The sequence below is a fragment of the Podarcis cretensis genome (genome assembly GCF_951804945.1).
Source record: "Podarcis cretensis genome assembly, chromosome: 16".
Taxonomy (NCBI): domain Eukaryota; kingdom Metazoa; phylum Chordata; class Lepidosauria; order Squamata; family Lacertidae; genus Podarcis; species Podarcis cretensis.
Window position 1 is genome coordinate 2,917,079 of NC_137186.1, and position 18,680 is coordinate 2,935,758.

General features: G+C 47.2%; 1 protein-coding gene across 1 annotated transcript; it reads left to right on the top strand.

Annotated features, from left to right (window-relative positions):
• The first annotated feature begins 13,721 nt into the window (after nucleotides 1–13,721).
• On the top strand, nucleotides 13,722–18,218 carry LOC307205928 (uncharacterized protein). The gene is made up of 2 exons (XM_079958611.1): nucleotides 13,722–14,160; nucleotides 15,040–18,218. The coding sequence occupies exons 1-2, from the start codon at nucleotides 14,023–14,025 to the stop codon at nucleotides 17,827–17,829; spliced, it is 2,928 nt and encodes a 975-aa protein (XP_079814737.1). The 5' UTR covers nucleotides 13,722–14,022; the 3' UTR covers nucleotides 17,830–18,218.
• The last annotated feature ends 462 nt before the right edge of the window (nucleotides 18,219–18,680 follow it).

An 18,680-nucleotide genomic window follows, 5' to 3' on the forward strand; every position in this document is an offset into this window, starting at 1 on the left:
TGACAGCACCTGGCTAAACAAGACTTGCCAAATAGAAGTCAGGGTGCTCCAGCAATGCTCGAACCACCAATTATGTAATATTTCCTTCTGTTTTGTTTTAAATTCATATCCTGCTATAACCAATAGGGGGGCTGGTCCATTTGAGTGAATGGGGTGGAGCGGGTGGCACTGTGGTCTAAACCACTGAGCCTCTTGAGCTTGCCGATTGGAAGGTTGGCGGTTCAAATCCCCGTGACGGGGTGAGCGCCCGTTGCTCGGTCCCAGCTCCTGCCAATCTAGCAGTTCAAAAGCACGTCGAAGTGCAAGTAGATAAATAGGTACTGCTCCGGCGGGAAGGTAAACAGCATTTCCGTGCACTCTGGTTTCTGTCACGGTGTTCTGTTGCGCCAGAAGCAGTTTAGTCCTGCTGGCCACATGATCCAGAAAGCTGTCTGTGGCATAGCTGTCAACGTTTCCCTTTTTTTAAAGGGAAATTCCCTTATTCCGGATAGGATTCCTCGCAAGAAAAGGGGAAAGTTGACAGGTATGGTCTGTGGACAAATGCCAGCTCCCTCAGCCTGAAAGCGAGATGAGTGCCGCAACCCCATAGTCGCCTTTGACTGGACTTAACTGTCCAGCGGTCCTTTACCTCTTTACCTTTACCTTTTGCCCCAACATCCTCCCTCTGTCTTCAGACAACTCCCTTCCTGCTTACCTCCCTTCTTAAAAACCGGTCCAAGGGGTTTCCTCCTCCTCCTCCTCTTCTTCCTCCTCCTCCTCCTTATCCACCAGGTTGCCCCTTGTCAAACGCAGCTCCACCTATCACTGGTTCTGGTTCCACCAGGGCCAGATTAAGAACTCTGGAAGCCCTAAGCACTCAAAGGATTTTGGTACCCCCACATATATCTAATATAATAAACAACAGTAAACCATAAAATATTTTTTTGTTTTTCAAAATGAAACAAAACCTACAGTGAGATGAAAAGTAATGTTGATTTCTGTATACTTCCATACCTTGCAATGTAGACATGCATAATGACAAATAGGTGGGGTTTCGAAATGGGCAAAAAACCGAGGCAACGGAAGAATGACAGACCCTCCAAGTGTTCCTATTTTCCAGGGACAGTCCCGGATTTACAGAAGCCGGTTTCTGCTCTTTCACGCTCTTCCCTAGGGTGTTCTTATTTTCATCAGAGAAATGTTGAAGGGTATGGAGTTATGCGACCCCTGACCCAAGGCAAAATCTGAAGGTAGCCCTGTATAGGGAAGTTTTTTATATAAAAAAAGTTTGGTGTTTTATTATGCTTTTATATATGTTGGAAGCCGCCCAGAGTTGCTGGGGTAACCCGGTCAGGCAGGCAGCATATAAATAATAAAGTTGTTGTTGTTGTTGTTGTTGTTGTTAAATAAGACGTCACTATTTTCATCAGAGAAATATTGGAGGGTATGGAACCATTATATATTAAATGCATAAAGGTAAAAGGACCCCTGACAGTTAAGTCCAGTCGTGGCTGACTCTGGGGTTGCGACGCTCATCTTGCTTTATTGGCCAAGGGAGCCGGCATACAGCTTCCAGGTCATGTGGCCAGCATGACTAAGTTGCTTCTGGCAAACCAGAGCAGTGCATGGAAACGCCGTTTACCTTCCTGCCGGAGCGGTACCTATTTATCTACTTGCACTTTGACGTGCTTTCAAACTGCTAGGTTGGCAGGAGCAGGGACTGAGCAACAGGAGCTCACCCCGTCATGGGGATTCGAACCGCTGACCTTCTGATCAGCAAGTCCTAGACTCTGTGGTTTAACCCACAGCGCCACCCACATGCTGCCTAGCAAATCACCATGTAATCGGTTCTGGGGTTGGCCAAAGACATCTTGGCACCTGAAGTGAACCACAAAATGACCTTCTTCTTCTTTGGCGATCTCTCATGGCTCGAACCCACGACCCTTAGATTAACAGTCTCAGACTCTAGCAAATGCACTATCCTGTCCCTGATCAGTTCTGACCTTACTGGGCATTACTGCTGGTTAGTGGTGTTACCGGAAAAATCTGAGGGCTCCCTTGGACAAAAAGTAAAGACACCAACCAGAGTAAATTGGAGCAAATCAGCAGCCTGTAGGCTTGGCCTTTATTGACTGTTGCAACAGGGTGCTCCCCTCACTTGCAGGTGAGAGGAAAGACACAGAAAAATGGTGTGCAAGGCCTTATAAAAACTTTTGAAATTCCCCTCCTCTAGGTCAAGCCCACCCCCAGAAACATCATGCATACATTACAGAAAGGAGGGGTTGAGGGAGGAGTTGTGGTGGTAACCTGAGTGTCCTGTCACCTGGCTGGTTCCCCCTTGAGTACTTTCCAGGTGACAGAGGGGAGTTTCCAGTTTCCTGCCCCCAGAGGGACAAGCTGATCAGTGTCCTTTGTTTCAGTCCATGCTGAATCCACTCCCATATGCAAGTTCTTTGTGATCTTGATTGGCTTCTGTCTAGGACCATCAGGGTTGGCATAGCAACTGGGCAGGGCTCCTGTGGATGTGCTGGGATGGTGAAGGGATTATGGCTGCCCTGTATCAAACCTTCCCCATTTTGTAGTCCTTCCTTCATGGAGTAAAATAAAAGTGGAACAGTGCAAAACCGATGTATGGTTGATTTTCTATGAATTTATAACAGAAGCATAGCGTATGTAGTGTGTGAGTGTGAGTGTGTGTGAAGTTTGTACAAACTGAATGATTGGGGTGGGGGGTTCCTGCTACAGTGGAAAGCTGGATTTTTCCTTTACATAAATCAGCATGTCAGCCAGTCAGTAGAAACGGCATATGGTTCATCTGGGGGGGGGACGGGACATGATGGAGCAACTGAAAAGCAAGGCAGCTTTTGAGATAGTGTGGGTGAGTCTTGTTTCATTTGCTGCAGTGTCTGTTTTCTGTCCACTGTCCCCAGGGCTTTCCTCACCTGAGCAGAGAGAGGCCTCTAGTGTCTGAACACAGATCTGCAGACGGACCGAGAAATCCACTTCCACACCATGAAATCACTTTAAACCACTGTGATATCACTTTAAACAGCAATGGCTTCCCCCAAAGAATTCTGGGAGCTGTAGTTTGTTGAGCATAATTAGGAGACCCCCTTATTCTTCTCCCAAAGCTATAAATCAAAGAGTGATTTAACAATCATTTCTTTCTTTGCAGGGAACTCCGGGAATTATAGCTCTGTGAGGAGAAAGGGGGGGAGTCTCCTAATGGGGGGGGTCTCCTAGTACAGTTTCCCAGGATTCTCTGGGAAGAGGCCATGACTTTTTAAAGTGATGAGATACTCTTCTTCTCTGGCGATCCCTCATAGCCAAGTAAGATTTTCTTCCATAAGCACAGTTTTAACAGTGAGACCATAAGTGACTGTGGAGGCCAATTCTGGATCCCCACATCCTTCCACAGTGGGGACATTGGTTTCCGGGCAGGAGTTGATCATGGTGTGGATTTGCCAAACGTGCCTTCCTCCTAGCATGTTTCTCACTTGCGTCCTGAGTTCGAGTGTCTTCAAAGCCCATGACGCCTTTGGTAAAGGCTGTTCTCCAACTGGAGCGCTCACAGGCCAGTGTTTCCCAGTTGTCGGTGTTTATACTACTTTTTTTAAGATTTGCGTTGAGAGAGTCTTTAAACCTCTTTTGTTGACCACCAGCATTACGCTTTCCATTTTTAAGTTCGGAATGAGATACAATCATACCTCATGTTACGTTTGCTTTAGGTTGAGCATATTCAGGATGCGTCCCGCGGCGACCCAGAAGTACCAGAAAGGGTTACTTCCGGGTTTCGCTGCTGGCGCATGCACAGATGCGCAAAATGACATCATGCGCAGAAGCGGCAAATCATGACCCGCGCACACGCAGACAATGGTTGCGTTCCTTTCAGGTTGTGAACAGGCCTCTGGAACGGATCCTGTTCGCAAGCAGAGGTACCATTGTACCGCTTACATGAATAGCACAATTGGACCCTCTGTGACTGTCAGCTGACTCTAATACATTTGATGTCATGCCATGTCAGGCTTGGGGAAACCTATTCAGCTTCCCAAGAGGCATGGGTCAGTGATGGGTGGGGCCGAATGAAAAAATTGGGTGGGGCCACAAGTGCGATTCTTGCCTCTGTACAGTCTGCAAAATCCCAGCGACCCAAATTCATAGGGTAGTATAGACCCACTGAAATCAGTGGACCCAGGATAATAATAATAATAATAATAATAATAATAATAATAATAATAATAATAATATTTTTATACCCCGCCCTCCCCAGCCAAGACTGGGCTCAGGGCAGCTAACATCAGGTATAAAACAATTGATTGAAATACAACTTAAAAACAAGATTAAAATAGAGTACAACATTAAAATGCAGCCTCATTTCAGTAGGAACACAAATCAAAAACTTTTGGGGGGATGAAAATGTCACCTAGGTTAGCAATGTGGATTCATTTCAATGGGTCTAAGATACAGGCCTTAGGGTTTTACACACAGAGAGACCCCTCTGCCTCCTTCTATCCAGGGAAGCAAGCAGGTATCGTCACAATTCAACAACAATTCAACAACGTAACATGGGAAGCTGCTTTCTACTGAATCAGACTATTTGTCCATCTAACCCAGTATTGTAGACACTGGCTGGCAGCAGCTCTCCAGGGTTTCCAAGAAGGAGCCTTTCTCAGCCCTGCCTGGAGATGCCAGGGATCAAACAGAGTTACTTGAGCACACAAAGAACTTGGAGATTTCCTAGAGGGCCACGTCTGCACCCAAAAGTTGGTGGCTCCCCAAGCCGTTTACCGTGCACATCTCCTTTCAGGGAAGGGTATCGATATGGATCAAAACAGCTCCCCATGTTTTATTTATTGACTGAGAACATTGGTATCTTGCTTTTCAGTCAAAAAGGCTCCATGAGTGATTTGCGGGCAATCAATGAAAACAAGTCAGCCCCTGTCTGCGTGCTTACAATCTTAAAAAACAACAAAAAACACAACCACAGCACACAAGGGGAAAGGCACAGGGAAGGAAGAGGAAAAAAGCAAACTCAAGCACCAATTTTTAAACAGTATTTTGTGGCTTTTCTTGGGGCAGGACAATGAGGCCATCATGATGAGCTCCTGGATGTTTTAAAGATTTGCCATGCTGCCACAGATTTGTCGGTTGGGGAGCAGGGAAGACATTCTTATCCAGGTTGTCAGTTGTTGTTTGCGAATGACCAAGCTGGCATCTAAACTTAACTGGGATGTTCTGTTTTTGGAGCACCTTCAGTGACTAGGCCAAGTGTAGGAGACTTCACATCTCTGCGGAACGTTTAAAGAAAACTTTGAAATGCCTAAAGACGCCATGATGCCTAGACAAAGGTGACTAAAGAGCTGTGACTTAATGGCCTCTCCCACTTTAGGAACATGCAGAATTCACCGCCACAAGATTTGTTGATGGCCACTGTTATTAGAGCGGTGATTTAATTGCATTTGTATTCAAGATGTCACAGTTGTGATCTCTGTCACTGGGCAACATCCAATTGCATCCTAATTGGAGTGGGCTAGGACCTGGCAAGTAAAGGTAAAGGGACCCCTGACCATTAGGTCCAGTCGTGACCGACTCTGGGGTTGCGGCGCTCATCTCGCTTTACTGGCCGAGGGAGCCGGTGTACAGCTTCTGGGTCATGTGGCCAGCATGACTAAGCCGCTTCTGGTGAACCAGAGCAGCGCATGGAAACGCCGTTTACCTTCCCGCCGGAGCGGTACCTATTTATCTACTTGCACTTTGAGGTGCTTTCGAACTGCTAGGTTGGCAGGAGCTGGGACCGAGCAACGGGAGCTCAGCCCGTCATTGCGGGGATTCGAACCGCCAACCTTCTGATCAGCAAGTCCTAGGCTCTGTGGTTTAACCCACAGCGCCACCCGCGTCCCTAGGACCTGGCAAACTAGGGTTCAAATCCCCCCGTTCAGCTATGTAGATCTCACTAACCTTCCTCACAGGGTTGTTGTTGAGAAGATAACCGAATAGGAACCTGCTGGGTCAAGACAATGGCTTACCTAGTGCAGCATCCTCTTCTCGCAGTGGGCAACCAGAAGCCTCGGGGGGGGGAGCCCCAAAGCAGGACCTGGGAGCAACAGCAACACTCCCCATTTGTGATTTCCAGGATGATTCTGGGATATCCTGCTTCTGGCAGGGGAAAGTGAACACAGCCAGAAGGTTTACATACGCTCCGACATTTCTCCTTGCCAACAAAGGTCCGTATAGTTCAAGCTATGGTTTTCCCAGTAGTGATGTATGGAAGTGAGAGCTGGACCATCAAGAAGGCTGAGTTGGAGTCCAAAGATATCTGCAAGTTCCCCATCCCTAATGGAACTAATTAAAAAAAAAAAAACCTATATAATTTTACAAAGACGTCTGCGTGTTTTTTTATTCCGAGAGCTATGCATTAGCAAATGTGGGAAAGAATGCAAGAAAAAGTGTTAAAAGTGAATTTTTTTTACAATCTCACATCATTCTTCTAATCACATCTCTCAATATCCTTCAAATTCACCAGTCCATTTCTCTTCCTTTGAATTCAATGGTTCTGAGCCAACTATCCTCCCCTGTCATATTCTGAATCGGCCACTGGGTGACACTGCTTTAAAGCAAAACTGGAGATGAAATTACTCTTAAGAAGGTAAGAATAGCCGGCTGGATCAAGCCAATGGTCCATTTAGTCCAGCATCTTCTATGGAGCCCGTAAGCAGGACCTACACTAGTGGCCAAAACTGCGGAAACCTTTTGGGGAAAGTGTACTTCTGAGGTTTGACGGCTCATAACACCACTTTCTTTTGGAGTAATACCATAACATTTATACATCAATGGAAAGGTAATTTAATAAAGAATGTAATGCAACAATGTTTGTTCAGTTATCTTTATTCTGTCAAAAGTTATAGCCAAATAACCAGAAAAAGGGTAGCACAACTTGCTTCGGCAGTAGCTTTCCATCATTTGAATGTAGCCAATGAGCATGAGTGTTTAGAGCGTGGGTAGGCAAACTAATGTCCGGAGGCCAGATCCAGCCCAATCGCCTTCTCAATCCGGCCCATGGACGGCCTGGGAATCAGTGTGTTTTTACATGAGTAGAATGTCTCCTTTTATTTTAAATGCTCCTCTGAGTTATTTGTGGAGCCTGCCTGGTGTTTTTACACGAGTAGAAAGTGTGCTTTTATTTGAAATGCATCTCTGGATTATTTGTGGGGCATAGGAATTCGTTCATTATTTCTTTCAAAATATAGTCTGGCCCCCCACAAGGTCTGAGGGATGGTGGACCAGCCCACGGCTGAAACAGTTTGCTGACCCCCAGTTTAGAGAGCCAATCAGGTGTTGTGAGCCACCAAACCTCAGAAATACACTTTCCCCAAAAGGTTCCCACAATTTTGGCCACTGGTGTAAGTACAACAGCATCCTCCCCTCTTGCAGAGGCGCTGAGTTGTGCCCAAAAGGGGGGGGGAGATGACATCACATATGTGACACCCCCCAACTGGGCCAAGCCGACTCAGCCCTCTACCTCCCACCCAGCCAACCACTGCCAGCCACATTGCATTTGTGAAAGGGACATGGCAAAGCAAAGACGCTTCACCCTGCCTCATCCCTGGCAGATGCCATCTGTAATTGGTAAAGTTGGGGCCTTATTTCATTCCAACGCTGCCCCGTCTCTTCTGCGATTGCGTGTGCTTCCATCCTGCCACCGCCTCCACTGCTCCTGAGCCTGCAGTCAGTCAGTCTCCTCCCAACAACTCTCAGTGTCCTCAACAAACTGCAGTTTCCAGGATCCTTTAAATAAATCAAAAGACTCCTGGCTTCTTGGGAGAAAAGCGATGATAAACCTAGACAGCATCTTAAAAAGCAGAGACATCACCTTGCTGACAAAGGTCCATATAGTTATAGCTATGGTTTTCCCAGTAGTGATGTATGGAAGTGAGAGCTGGACCATAAAGAAGGCTGATGGCCAAAGAATGGATGCTTTTGAATTCTGGTGCTGGAGGAGACACTTGAGAGTCCCATGGACTGCAAGAAGATCAAACCTCTCCATCCTTAAGGAAATCAGCCCTGAGTGCTCACTGGAAGGACAGATCGTGAAGCTGAGGCTCCAATACTTTGGCCACATCATGAGAAGAGAAGACTCCCTGGAAAAGACCCTGATGTTGGGAAAGATGGAGGGCACAAGGAGAAGGGGACGACAGAGGACAAGATGGTGGGACAGTGTTCTCGAAGCTACCAGCATGAGTTTGACCAAACTGTGGGAGGCAGTGGAAGACAGGAAGGCCTGGCGTGCTCTGGTCCAGGGGGTCATGAAGAGGCGGACACGACTAAATGATTAAACAACAACATGCCTGGAGAAAGTGAATAGGGAAAAGTTCTTCTCCCTCTCTCTCTTTAAGACATTTTTATTAATTTTTTAACATATCATTTCCAACAGCCGTTTGACATACATTCTTATATTATACAATATTTTAGACTTCCATCAACTACCTCTGAAGATTTTCCATTCTTTATCACTTTATACTACATTTTTTAAGATTTGCCTTGAGACAGTCTTTAAACCTCTTTTGTTGACCACCAGCATTACGCTTTCCATTCTTGAGTTCGGAATAGAGTAGTTGCTTTGGAAGATGATCATCAGGCATCCGCACAACATGACCAGTCCAACGAAGTTGATGTTGAAGAATCATTGCTTTGACACTGGCGATCTTTGCTTCTTCCAGTACACTGGTATTAGTTTGCCTGTCATCCCAAGTGATGTGTAACAATTTTTGGAGACACCGTTGATGGAATCTTTCGAGGAGCTGGAGATGGCATTTCATAGAATCATAGAATCATAGAGTTGGAAGAGACCACAAGGGCCATCGAGTCCAACCCCCCTGCCAAGCAGGAAACACCATCAGAGCACTCCTGACATATGGTTGTCAAGCCTCTGCTTAAAGACCTCCAAAGAAGGAGACTCCACCACACTCCTTGGCAGCAAATTCCACTGTCAAACAGCTCTTACTGTCAGGAAGTTCTTCCTAATGTTTAGGTGGAATCTTCTTTCTTGTAGTTTGGATCCATTACTCCGTGTCCGCTTCTCTGGAGCAGCAGAAAACAACCTTTCTCCCTCCTCTATGTGACATCCTTTTATATATTTGAACATGGCTATCATATCACCCCTTAACCTCCTCTTCTCCAGGCTAAACATGCCCAGCTCCCTTAGCCGTTCCTCATAAGGCATCGTTTCCATGCCTTTGACCATTTGGGTTGCCCTCCTCTGGACACGTTCCAGTTTGTCAGTGTCCTTCTTGAACTGTGGTGCCCAGAACTGGACACAGTACTCCAGGTGAAGTCTGACCAGTGCAGAATTGTTGTTGTTGTTGTTTAGTCGTTTAGTCGTGTCCGACTCTTCGTGACCCCATGGACCAGAGAACGCCAGGCACTCCTGTCCTCCACTGCCCCCCGCAGCTTGGTCAGACTCATGCTGGTAACCTCGAAAACACTATCCAACCATCTCGTCCTCTGTCGCCCCCTTCTCCTTGTGCCCTCCATCTTTCCCAACATCAGGGTCTTCTCCAGGGAGTCTTCTCTTCTCATGAGGTGGCCAAAGTGCAGAATACAGTGGCACTATTACTTCCCTTGATCTAGATGCTATACTCCTATTGATGCAGCCCAGAATTGCATTGGCTTTTTTAGCTGCCGCGTCACACTGTTGGCTCATGTCAAGTTTGTGGTCAACCAAGACTCCTAGATCCTTTTCACATGTACTGCTCTCAAGCCAGGTGTCACCCATCTTGTATTTGTGCCTCTCATTTTTTTGCCCAAGTGCAATACTTTACATTTCTCCCTATTAAAATTCATCTTGTTTGTTTTGGCCCAGTTCTCTAATCTGTCAAGGTCGTTTTGAAGTGTGATCATGTCCTCTGGGATGTTAGCTACCCCTCCCAGTTTGGTGTCATCTGCAAATTTGATCAGGATGCCCTTGAGTCCATCATCCAAGTCATTGATAAAGATGTTGAATAAGACCGGGCCCAAGACAGAACCCTGTGGCACCCCACTATTCACTCTTCTCCAGGATGAAGAGGAACCATTGATGAGCACCCTTTGGGTTCGGTCAGACAGCCAGTTACAAATCCACTGAGTGGTAGCATAGTCAAGTCCGCATTTTACCAGCTTCTTTACAAGAATATCATGGGGCACCTTGTCAAATGCCTTGCTGAAATCAAGGTAGGCTACATCCACTGCATTCCCTTCATCTACCAGGGTTGTAATTCTGTCAAAAAATGAGATCAGGTTAGTCTGACATGACTTACTTTTCAGAAATCCATGCTGACTATTGGTGATCACAGCATTCCTTTCTAGGTGCTCACAGACTGTTTGCTTAATGATCTGCTCCAGAATCTTCCCTGGTATTGATGTCAGACTGACTGGGCGGTAATTATTTGGGTCCTCTCTTTTCCGCTTTTTGAAAATAGGGACAACATTTGCCCTCCTCCAGTCTGCCAGGACTTCGCCTGTTCTCCAGGAATTCTCAAAGATGACTGCCAGTGGTTCTGAGATCACATCTGCCAGTTCTTTTAATACTCTTGGATGCAGTTCATCTGGCCCTAGAGACTTGAATACATCTAAACTAGCCAAGTATTCTTGTACTATCTCCTTAGTTATTCTGGGCTGTGTTTCCTCTGCTGAATCATTTGCTCCAAATTCTTCAGGTCGGGCATTGTTTTCTTTATCGGAGAAGACTGAGGCAAAGAAGGCATTGAGGAGTTCAGCCCTTTCTGTGTCCCCTGTTTGCATTTCACCATCTTCTCCTCTGAGTGACCCCACTGTTTCTTTGTTCTTCCTTTTGCTACGAACATACCCATAAAAGCCTTTTTTGTTGCTTTTAACCTCTCTAGCAAGCCTGAGTTCATTCTGTGCTTTAGCTTTTCTGACTTTGTGTCTACACATGCTGGCTATTTGTTTGAATTCCTCTTTGGTGGCTTCCCCCCTTTTCCATTTTTTGTACACATCCTTTTTTAATGTTAACTCAGTTAAAAGTTCTTTAGATAGCCACCCTGGCTTCTTTAGGCACCTTCCATGTTTCCGTCTCATTGGTATTGCCTGAAGTTGTGCTTTTACTATCTCCCTCTTAACAAACTCCCAGCCATCATGAACTCCCTTTCCTTTTAGTATTACTGTCCATGGGATCTCACCCAGCACTTCCCTAAGTTTTATGAAGTCGGCTTTCTTAAAGTCAAGAAATTGAGTCCTAGTATGCTTGGCTGCTCCTTTCCGCTGTATAGTAAATTTCAGAAGAGCATGATCACTCGCGCCTAATGATCCTTCCACTACTACCCCACTAACCAGGTCATCAACATTGGTTAGGACCAGATCTAAAATGGCTGTTCCTCTTGTTGCTTCTCCCACTTTCTGGACAATGAAGTTGTGTGCAAGGCCAGTGAGGAATCTGTTTGACCTTATGCTCTTGGCTGAGTTTGACATCCAACAAATATCCGGGTAATTGAAGTCCCCCATTACTACTATCTCCCTTCCTTTTGCATGCTTGGCCATCTGTTCCAGGAAGGCATCATCTATGTCCTCCGTTTGGCTTGGGGATCTATAGTAAACTCCCACAATGAGGTCACTGTGATTCTTCTCTCCCTTAATTTTGACCCAAATGCTCTCACTTTGGCTTTGAGGTTCTAAATCTTGGATCTCTTCACAGGTATACACATCCCTGACATATAACGCCACTCCTCCTCCTTTCTTGTCTGGTCTGTTTCTCTGAAATAGATTGTATCCCTCCATTATTACATTCCAATCGTGGGACTTATCCCACTAGGTTTCAGTGATGCCTATTATGTCATATTTAGTTTGCTGTACCAAGAGCTCAAGCTCATCTTGTTTATTTCCCATGCTTTGCGCATTAGTGTACAGACACTGAAGTCCATTAATCATTCCCCCGTGTCTCTTATTTAAGGATTTTTTCCTCCCACCACTAGGTCTGCGTGCTGTTTGCTCCATTTGGTCTATGACATTTGGATGATCATCTTCATCAACTGATAGACTCCTACCTTCAGGAGCACTGTCTCCCTCCCCCACATTAGTCAGTTTAAAGCCCTCCTGATGAGGTTTCTGAGATTTTTGGCAAAAACATTCCTCCCAACCGTTGTGAGGTGCAGCCCATCACTTGCCAGAAGTCCATCTTCAAGAAACTGCAGTCCGTGATCTAAGAATCCAAACCGTTCCTGTTTACACCATTTGCGAAGCCAGCTGTTCACTTCCACTATTTTTCCCTCTCTCCCTGGGCCATGTCGTTCAACTGGGAGGACAGATGAGATGACAATTTGTGCATTTAATTGCTTTAATTTCCTGCCCAGAGCCTCGTAGTCTCTTTTGATCTTCTGGAGGCTATTGCTTGCAGTGTCATTGGTTCCCACATGAACCAAGAGGAAGGGGTATTTGTCAGTGGGTTTTATGATTCCTTGCAGTCGTTCAACATTTATAAGTGGTCCATGTTTCACAAGCATACAGTAATGTTGGTAGTACAATAACATTATAAACAAGCATTTGGGTTTCCTAGTCCACTTATGTAGTGCTTTAAATATGTGGTACAGAGGAGACCAGAGTGGAAGGCAGCTCCAAACAAACATGAGGGGCGATAACAGGACCACGCCGGAAATCCACTCACCCCCGTGGATTTTCTTTCACTGCCGTTAAAGTCATAATTGCAGGCCCAGCAACAATGAGGGACCTCTGCTTGACGTGCCTCGCCCTTGCGCAACAGGTTTTTTGCCAAACGGGATTTGAGAGGACCGTGTCCCACTAAAGGCTACAAAAGGTCAGAAATAGAACTTGCGTGTAAAATTAAAAAAATAAAGATCTGTCACTCCTGGGCGGGTGCGAAGGCAGGTTGGTCGGCCAGCATCAGAAGCTGTGCAGCAAAGCCAATACAGGTGAGTGTCAGCTCTGCCGGGGACTTGCTGAGTGAAGGACGTGCCTGTGGACTTTGCCAGGGTCTGAATCAGAGGCCTGCTCAGAGAGAGGGAGCCTCCCGCTGCGAGGCGGTGATTAAGCGGCTCCTATATAATGATCTCCGGCTGCCAACCTGCTCACCAACGGAGACCTGGAGTCTAACGTGCCTCTGCTTGTGTGAAGGACAGGTGAGTTCAGCAAATGCAAGGGATTGGAATGGTTGCAAGGAATGAGGAGCCAGTAGGAGCACCCCCTCTCCAAAAATTGAATTGATTCATTGATTGTTTGACCCATTAGGAATCAGTCAGCCAGTGCCGAGCACCACACCATGTCTTGCTGTATCTGAGGCTAAGTGTGCTTCTCTGTACAGTTCTAGAATCATAGAATATAGAGATGGAAAAGATCTCTAGGGTTCATCTTTGCAATGCAGGAATCACGACTCAAGAATCCCTCATAGATGACCATCCAGCATCTGTTGAGGTCGGTCCGCCACCTTCCACGGGAGTCGGTTCCACCTTCAAACAGCTCTTACCCTTGGAAGGTTCTTCTTAATGTTTAGTCAGAACGTCCTTTCTCATAATTTGAATCCATTGATTCAGGTGTCCTCCCTTCTGGAACAGCATAAAACCAGCTTGCTCCATCTCCCTTGTGACAGCCTTTTGGCTATTTGAAGATTGTTATTTATTCATTTATTTCGACAATTTATTGCTCAATTAAAGTCAGCTTTAAGACCACGTTCATACCGCACATTTAAAGCACTATGGTGCTGCTTTGAACCGTCATGTTGTCCCTAAAAGAATTATGGGAACTGTAGTTTGTTAAGGGTGCCGAAAGTTGTTAGGAGATCACCCCTATTCCCCTCAGAGACCTGCATAGAAAGCCTGGAGGAAAGTGTGGCTAAGCCCTAACTTTGACTTCCCTGAAGACTTCAGTGATCAGGATGTCCTTAAAGCACCCTGGACCCAATTTGTTACGGGCCTTGCAAATGAATACAAGAAACCTGAACCTGGCCTGGTACCATATGGGCAGCCAGTGCAAGCTTTTGAGCAGCGCAGTTGTGAACACCTTGCTCTTTCATTTTAGGATCCCCCTTGAACTTGCCAAGAGATGTCTCAGCTCCTCGGGAACATCCACAGCATCATCGGTGCTTTCAACAAGTACGCAAAGGACGATGGGGAATGTGCGACGCTCAGCAAGGGCGAGCTAAAGAGCCTCATCCAGAAGGAGTTTGCCGAGGTGATCGTGGTGAGTGTCTACGTTGGTCTTCTTGGACAATGGGATGGGATGGGAGGATCGCGGGGCAGAGGAAGAGAGACCAAGTATGGAAGACTTGCATGCTATGGGTAGATTTAAGCTATTGGGGAAGTCAAGTGAATGGGCTTCAAGTTAAGGAGGACCAGGGAGTGAAGGAGGCCTCGAAGACCAGGAGATAGGGAACAATGCTGGCCAAGGTTAATGAAGCTTTGGAGAAGGGTCATGGCTCAGTTGCAGAGCCTCTGCTTTGCAAGCAAAAGGTCACAGGCTTAGTCCCCCAATGGCATCTCTAGGTAGGGCTGGGAAGTATCCACTGTCGGTCAGTGTTGTGGACAATGCTGCTGTCAGTCAATGTAGACAATGCTGAGTTAGATGAACCCAATGGCCTCTGTATAAGGCAGCTTCCTCTGTTCCTATTTAAGTAGAGGGTCGTGGCTCAGCAACAAAGCATTGGCTCCACATGCAGACAGTCCCTGGTTCAAATCCCTGGCACATCTAGGTAGGGTTGGGAGATAGCCTTGTCTCTCTGGAGATCTGCTGCCAGTCAACACAGACAATACTGGGCTAAATGAAACAATGGACTGACTCAGTATGTTCCTATTTAAACCAGAACCTATTTAGTCAGAACTTTGAGGACTGGGATTCTTAATTGGTTTTTGAGAGGGTGGGACATAACTGTGTGGAGGAGCACCTCCTTTGCACCTTCCGCTTTGCATGCACTCAGGTTCAATCCCTGGACCTCTCCAGGTTGGGCTAGGAATGTGCATTGTCTGGGCAATAGGGAGATCGATGGTCCAATGGAGCAGCTCAGTATGACGGAGTTATACTGCCTTCCTAAGTGAGTAACAAGCTTGGTGCATTTCCTTTCAGAACCCGCAGGACCCTGAGACAATCGAGACTATGCTGCAGCTGCTTGACAAAGACTGTGATGGCAAGGTGGACTTTGAGGAGTTCACCGTCCTGGTGTTCAAAGTGGCAAAGGCCTGCTATAAGAAGGAACACGAGTGCGGAGTGACAGCAGAAGGGCAGTCCAGGAGGGGAGGGAGCAGTGCAAGGAGACAGGAGACATCAGCGCTGAGCAAAGGCTCAACTCAACAACCTGCTCAAGAATCGGAGAAAGTTTCTGAACCTGAGTCTCAGTGCTCATCTCAAGAAGAGAAACAGGAGTCCCCAAAATCAGAGACACTCTCTGATAGACGGAGTAAAGAACCCCTAAAACAAGAACAGGGTTCCCGGTTTTCACAGAAGCCATCAGGGGCGTGTCCAACTCAGAGGGAGAGAGAGGAAGGCCAAAGAGGAGAGAAGGAGCCATCTTGCCAAGGTTTTCGGAGAGAAGTGCAGCATCGCTCCAAGCCCTCGCAGCGGAAACCCCAAATCGTAGCTGAGGAGATAAGCAGACAATGCTGCCAGGAATCTGACACACCAGATGAATGCCAGACTCAAGGAACTCAACAGAGCACAGTCCAAAAACCATCCCAGCCATGTCAGATGGAGGAACAGGGCCACAGGGAGCCACAGGAGCAAGAGCAGGCAGCTCAGCAACCTACTCCCCATCGAAAGGAAGCTCCGAGACAGACCCAAGAGCAACTGAAGAGGGAACAGGATGTAGTGAAGCCCAAGTCGCAAGAATCACAGAAAGCGGTTCAAAGACCAGCCCAAAGGGGGGTTGAGGAACCTCAAGCATCAGAACAGAAATCAACTTCCCAGTCCTGCCGAGATCGTCAGGAGGAACAGCCTTCATTGGGCTGTGGGAAAGAAAGAACGTCAACGTCTGAGCAACATTCAACCTGTTGTCAAGAGCAGGAACCTCAGAGAGGAGAGCGGTCAATGCAGCAAGAGGAATGTAAGCCTCAGACACGGGGGAAAGGTGCCGTTCGTAGACTTGTAGAAGAGTATCAGGAAGCAAAGGATGATTCTTGTCAACAGCCAACAAAGGAAGTTCAAGAACCGGAACAGGCTCAGAGTTGCAAGCCAGATGGTGGGATTCTGACACGTGGAAAGCAATCAACTCACCAACAGGAATGTCAGTCTCAAGGTCATGAGCAGGCCTTGACTGGCCAAGAAGAGCAAGAGTCTCAATCCCCAGAGGAGGCCACAACTTGCTGTCATGAACGTCATCCTTTGACCACAGTACGACATCAACCACATCAAGATGTTCAGGAGCCTCAGCGCTCTGGAAAGAGCCATTACCGCCGCCATGAATGTCAGACTCTGACACCAGAACAAGTTGTTTCTCCTCAAGAGGACACAAAGCCTCAGACATCAGAGAAGGAAGCCTGCGGTGAGCCAACAGAGAGTACCGAGCAGACCACAACTGGCTGTCATGAAGGTCAACGTTTGACAAGAAGACAACATGAACCTTATCCAGAAGAGAGTAAGCCTCAAAATACAAGGCAGAGTCAATATCGCAGTCATGAATGTTCACCTCTGACACCAGAGGAGGGCCCTTTCCGTCAGGAGAGGACAACATCTCAGAAACAGGAGAGAGAGGAAGCAGAGGGTTCAGAGAAGGCCACAACTGCCCCTTGTGAATGTCCATCTTTAAGAAGATGTCAGCCCTGTCCAGAGGAAAGTAAGCCTCAAAAGCCAGGGCAGAGTCAACATCGCAGTCATGCATGCCAGCCTTGGACACCAAAGCAGGTCCCCTCTGCTCAAGAGATGTCTCAGACACAGGAGAGAGAAGCCAGCTGTGAGCTACCAGAAGCTCCAGAGAAGGCCACCTCTAGAGGTCGGCCATCAGAACAATGTCAACCCCATGTAGAAGAGCAGAAGCCAAGAAAACCAGGGCCGAGCCAACATCGCTGTCAAGAATCTCAGCCTCTGGGGCAAGAACAAGCTCTTTCTCCTAAGGAGGAGACAAAACCTCAGGTGTCAAAGAGAGAAGCAAGCTGTGAGTCAGTGGAGACTCCAGAGAAGGCCACATCTGGTGGTCGGACATGTCATCCTTCACCATCAGAACGATGCCAATCCCGTTCAGAGGAACAAAAGCCTGAAAGACCAAGGCAGAGTCAACATCACTGTCAAGAATCTCAGCCTCTGGTGCAAGAACAAGCTCTTTCTCCTAAGGAGGACACAAAACCTCAGATGTCAAAGAGAGAAGCAAGCTGTGAATCTGTGGAGACTCCTAGGAAGGCTTCATCTGGTGGTCACGCATGCCAGTCTTCAACAACAGAACAAAGCCAGACCTGCCCAGAGGAACAGAAGCCTCAAAAACCAAGGCAGAGCAAAGATCACCATGAACGTCAGTCTTCAGAATCAGAGCGGGGCATTTCCCCTCAGGAGGAAACAAATCCTTGTGAACAAGAGCAAGAATCAAGCAGTCAGGAGACAGAGGCTCCAGAGAGGGCCACAACTGGCCGTTGGAAATGTCAGTCTTCATCAGCAAGGCATCAGCCTCACCCTGAGGAGGGGAAACCTCAAAACTCTGGGCAGATACAATATCGCCCTCATGAATGCCAGCCTCTGACACCAGAGCAGGCCATTTCCCCTCAAGAGGAGACGAAACCTCAGACATCGGAGAGAGAAGGGAGCTGTGAGCCGACACAGAGTCCAGCTTCCCAGGGGCCGAGAGATTCTTTGGCCAGGCAGCCCTTCCGACCTTGGCCTCAGCAACAGCGCAGAGCATTGCAGTTCCCTTCTCCATGGTCCCCAAAGCACTAAAGTCTCCCCAACGAAACCAAAACCCTTCTAGATAAAAAAAAGGCTGACGTATAAAGGATTGTGACCCAGAGAGAAGAGGGTGGGTGGCTCACAGGAGCTGGAAAATTTTTGTTTGTTTCCCACTAACTCTGTCAGGTGTGTGTGCAAGCAATTGCCAAGGAGAAGTGGCTGGTTGGCTGTATTTAGCTTGATGGGTTGCTAGTTGGGCAGGGATGGTATCAGGCTTAATTGTGGGCATCTGGGAATGAGAATCATTGAGCCGCTTTGCTTTTTAGTTGATGTGCCATTGCTGCTCCCTTGAAAGAGACATGTTCACCCAAACCCTGGCCAAGTAGCAAAATATTCATTCTCACCCACTTCCTGTCTAGTCCTCAGATGAGCTCAAGGGATAGGATAATAATAATAATAATAATAATAATAATAATAATAATAATAATTTATTATTTATATCCCGCCCATCTGGCTGGGCCTTCCCAGCCACTCTGGGCGGCTTCCATAAAAACCAAAAATACAGTAAAATCACACGTTAAAAACTTCCCTGAACAGGGCTGCCTTAAGATGTCTTCTGAATGTCAGGTAGTTGTTTATCGCTTTGACATCTGCTGGAAGGGTGTTGCACAGGGCGGGGGCCACTACCGAGAAGGCCCTCTGCCTGGTTCCCTGTAGCTTTGCTTCTCGCAATGAGGGAACCGCCAGAAGGCCCTCGGCGCTGGACCTCAGCGTCCGGGCAGAATGATGGGGGTGGAGACGCTCCTTCAGGTATACTGGACCGAGGCCGTTTAGGGCTTTAAAGGTCAGCACCAACACTTTGAATTGTGCTCGGAAACATACTGGGATGAGGGACCTGTGGC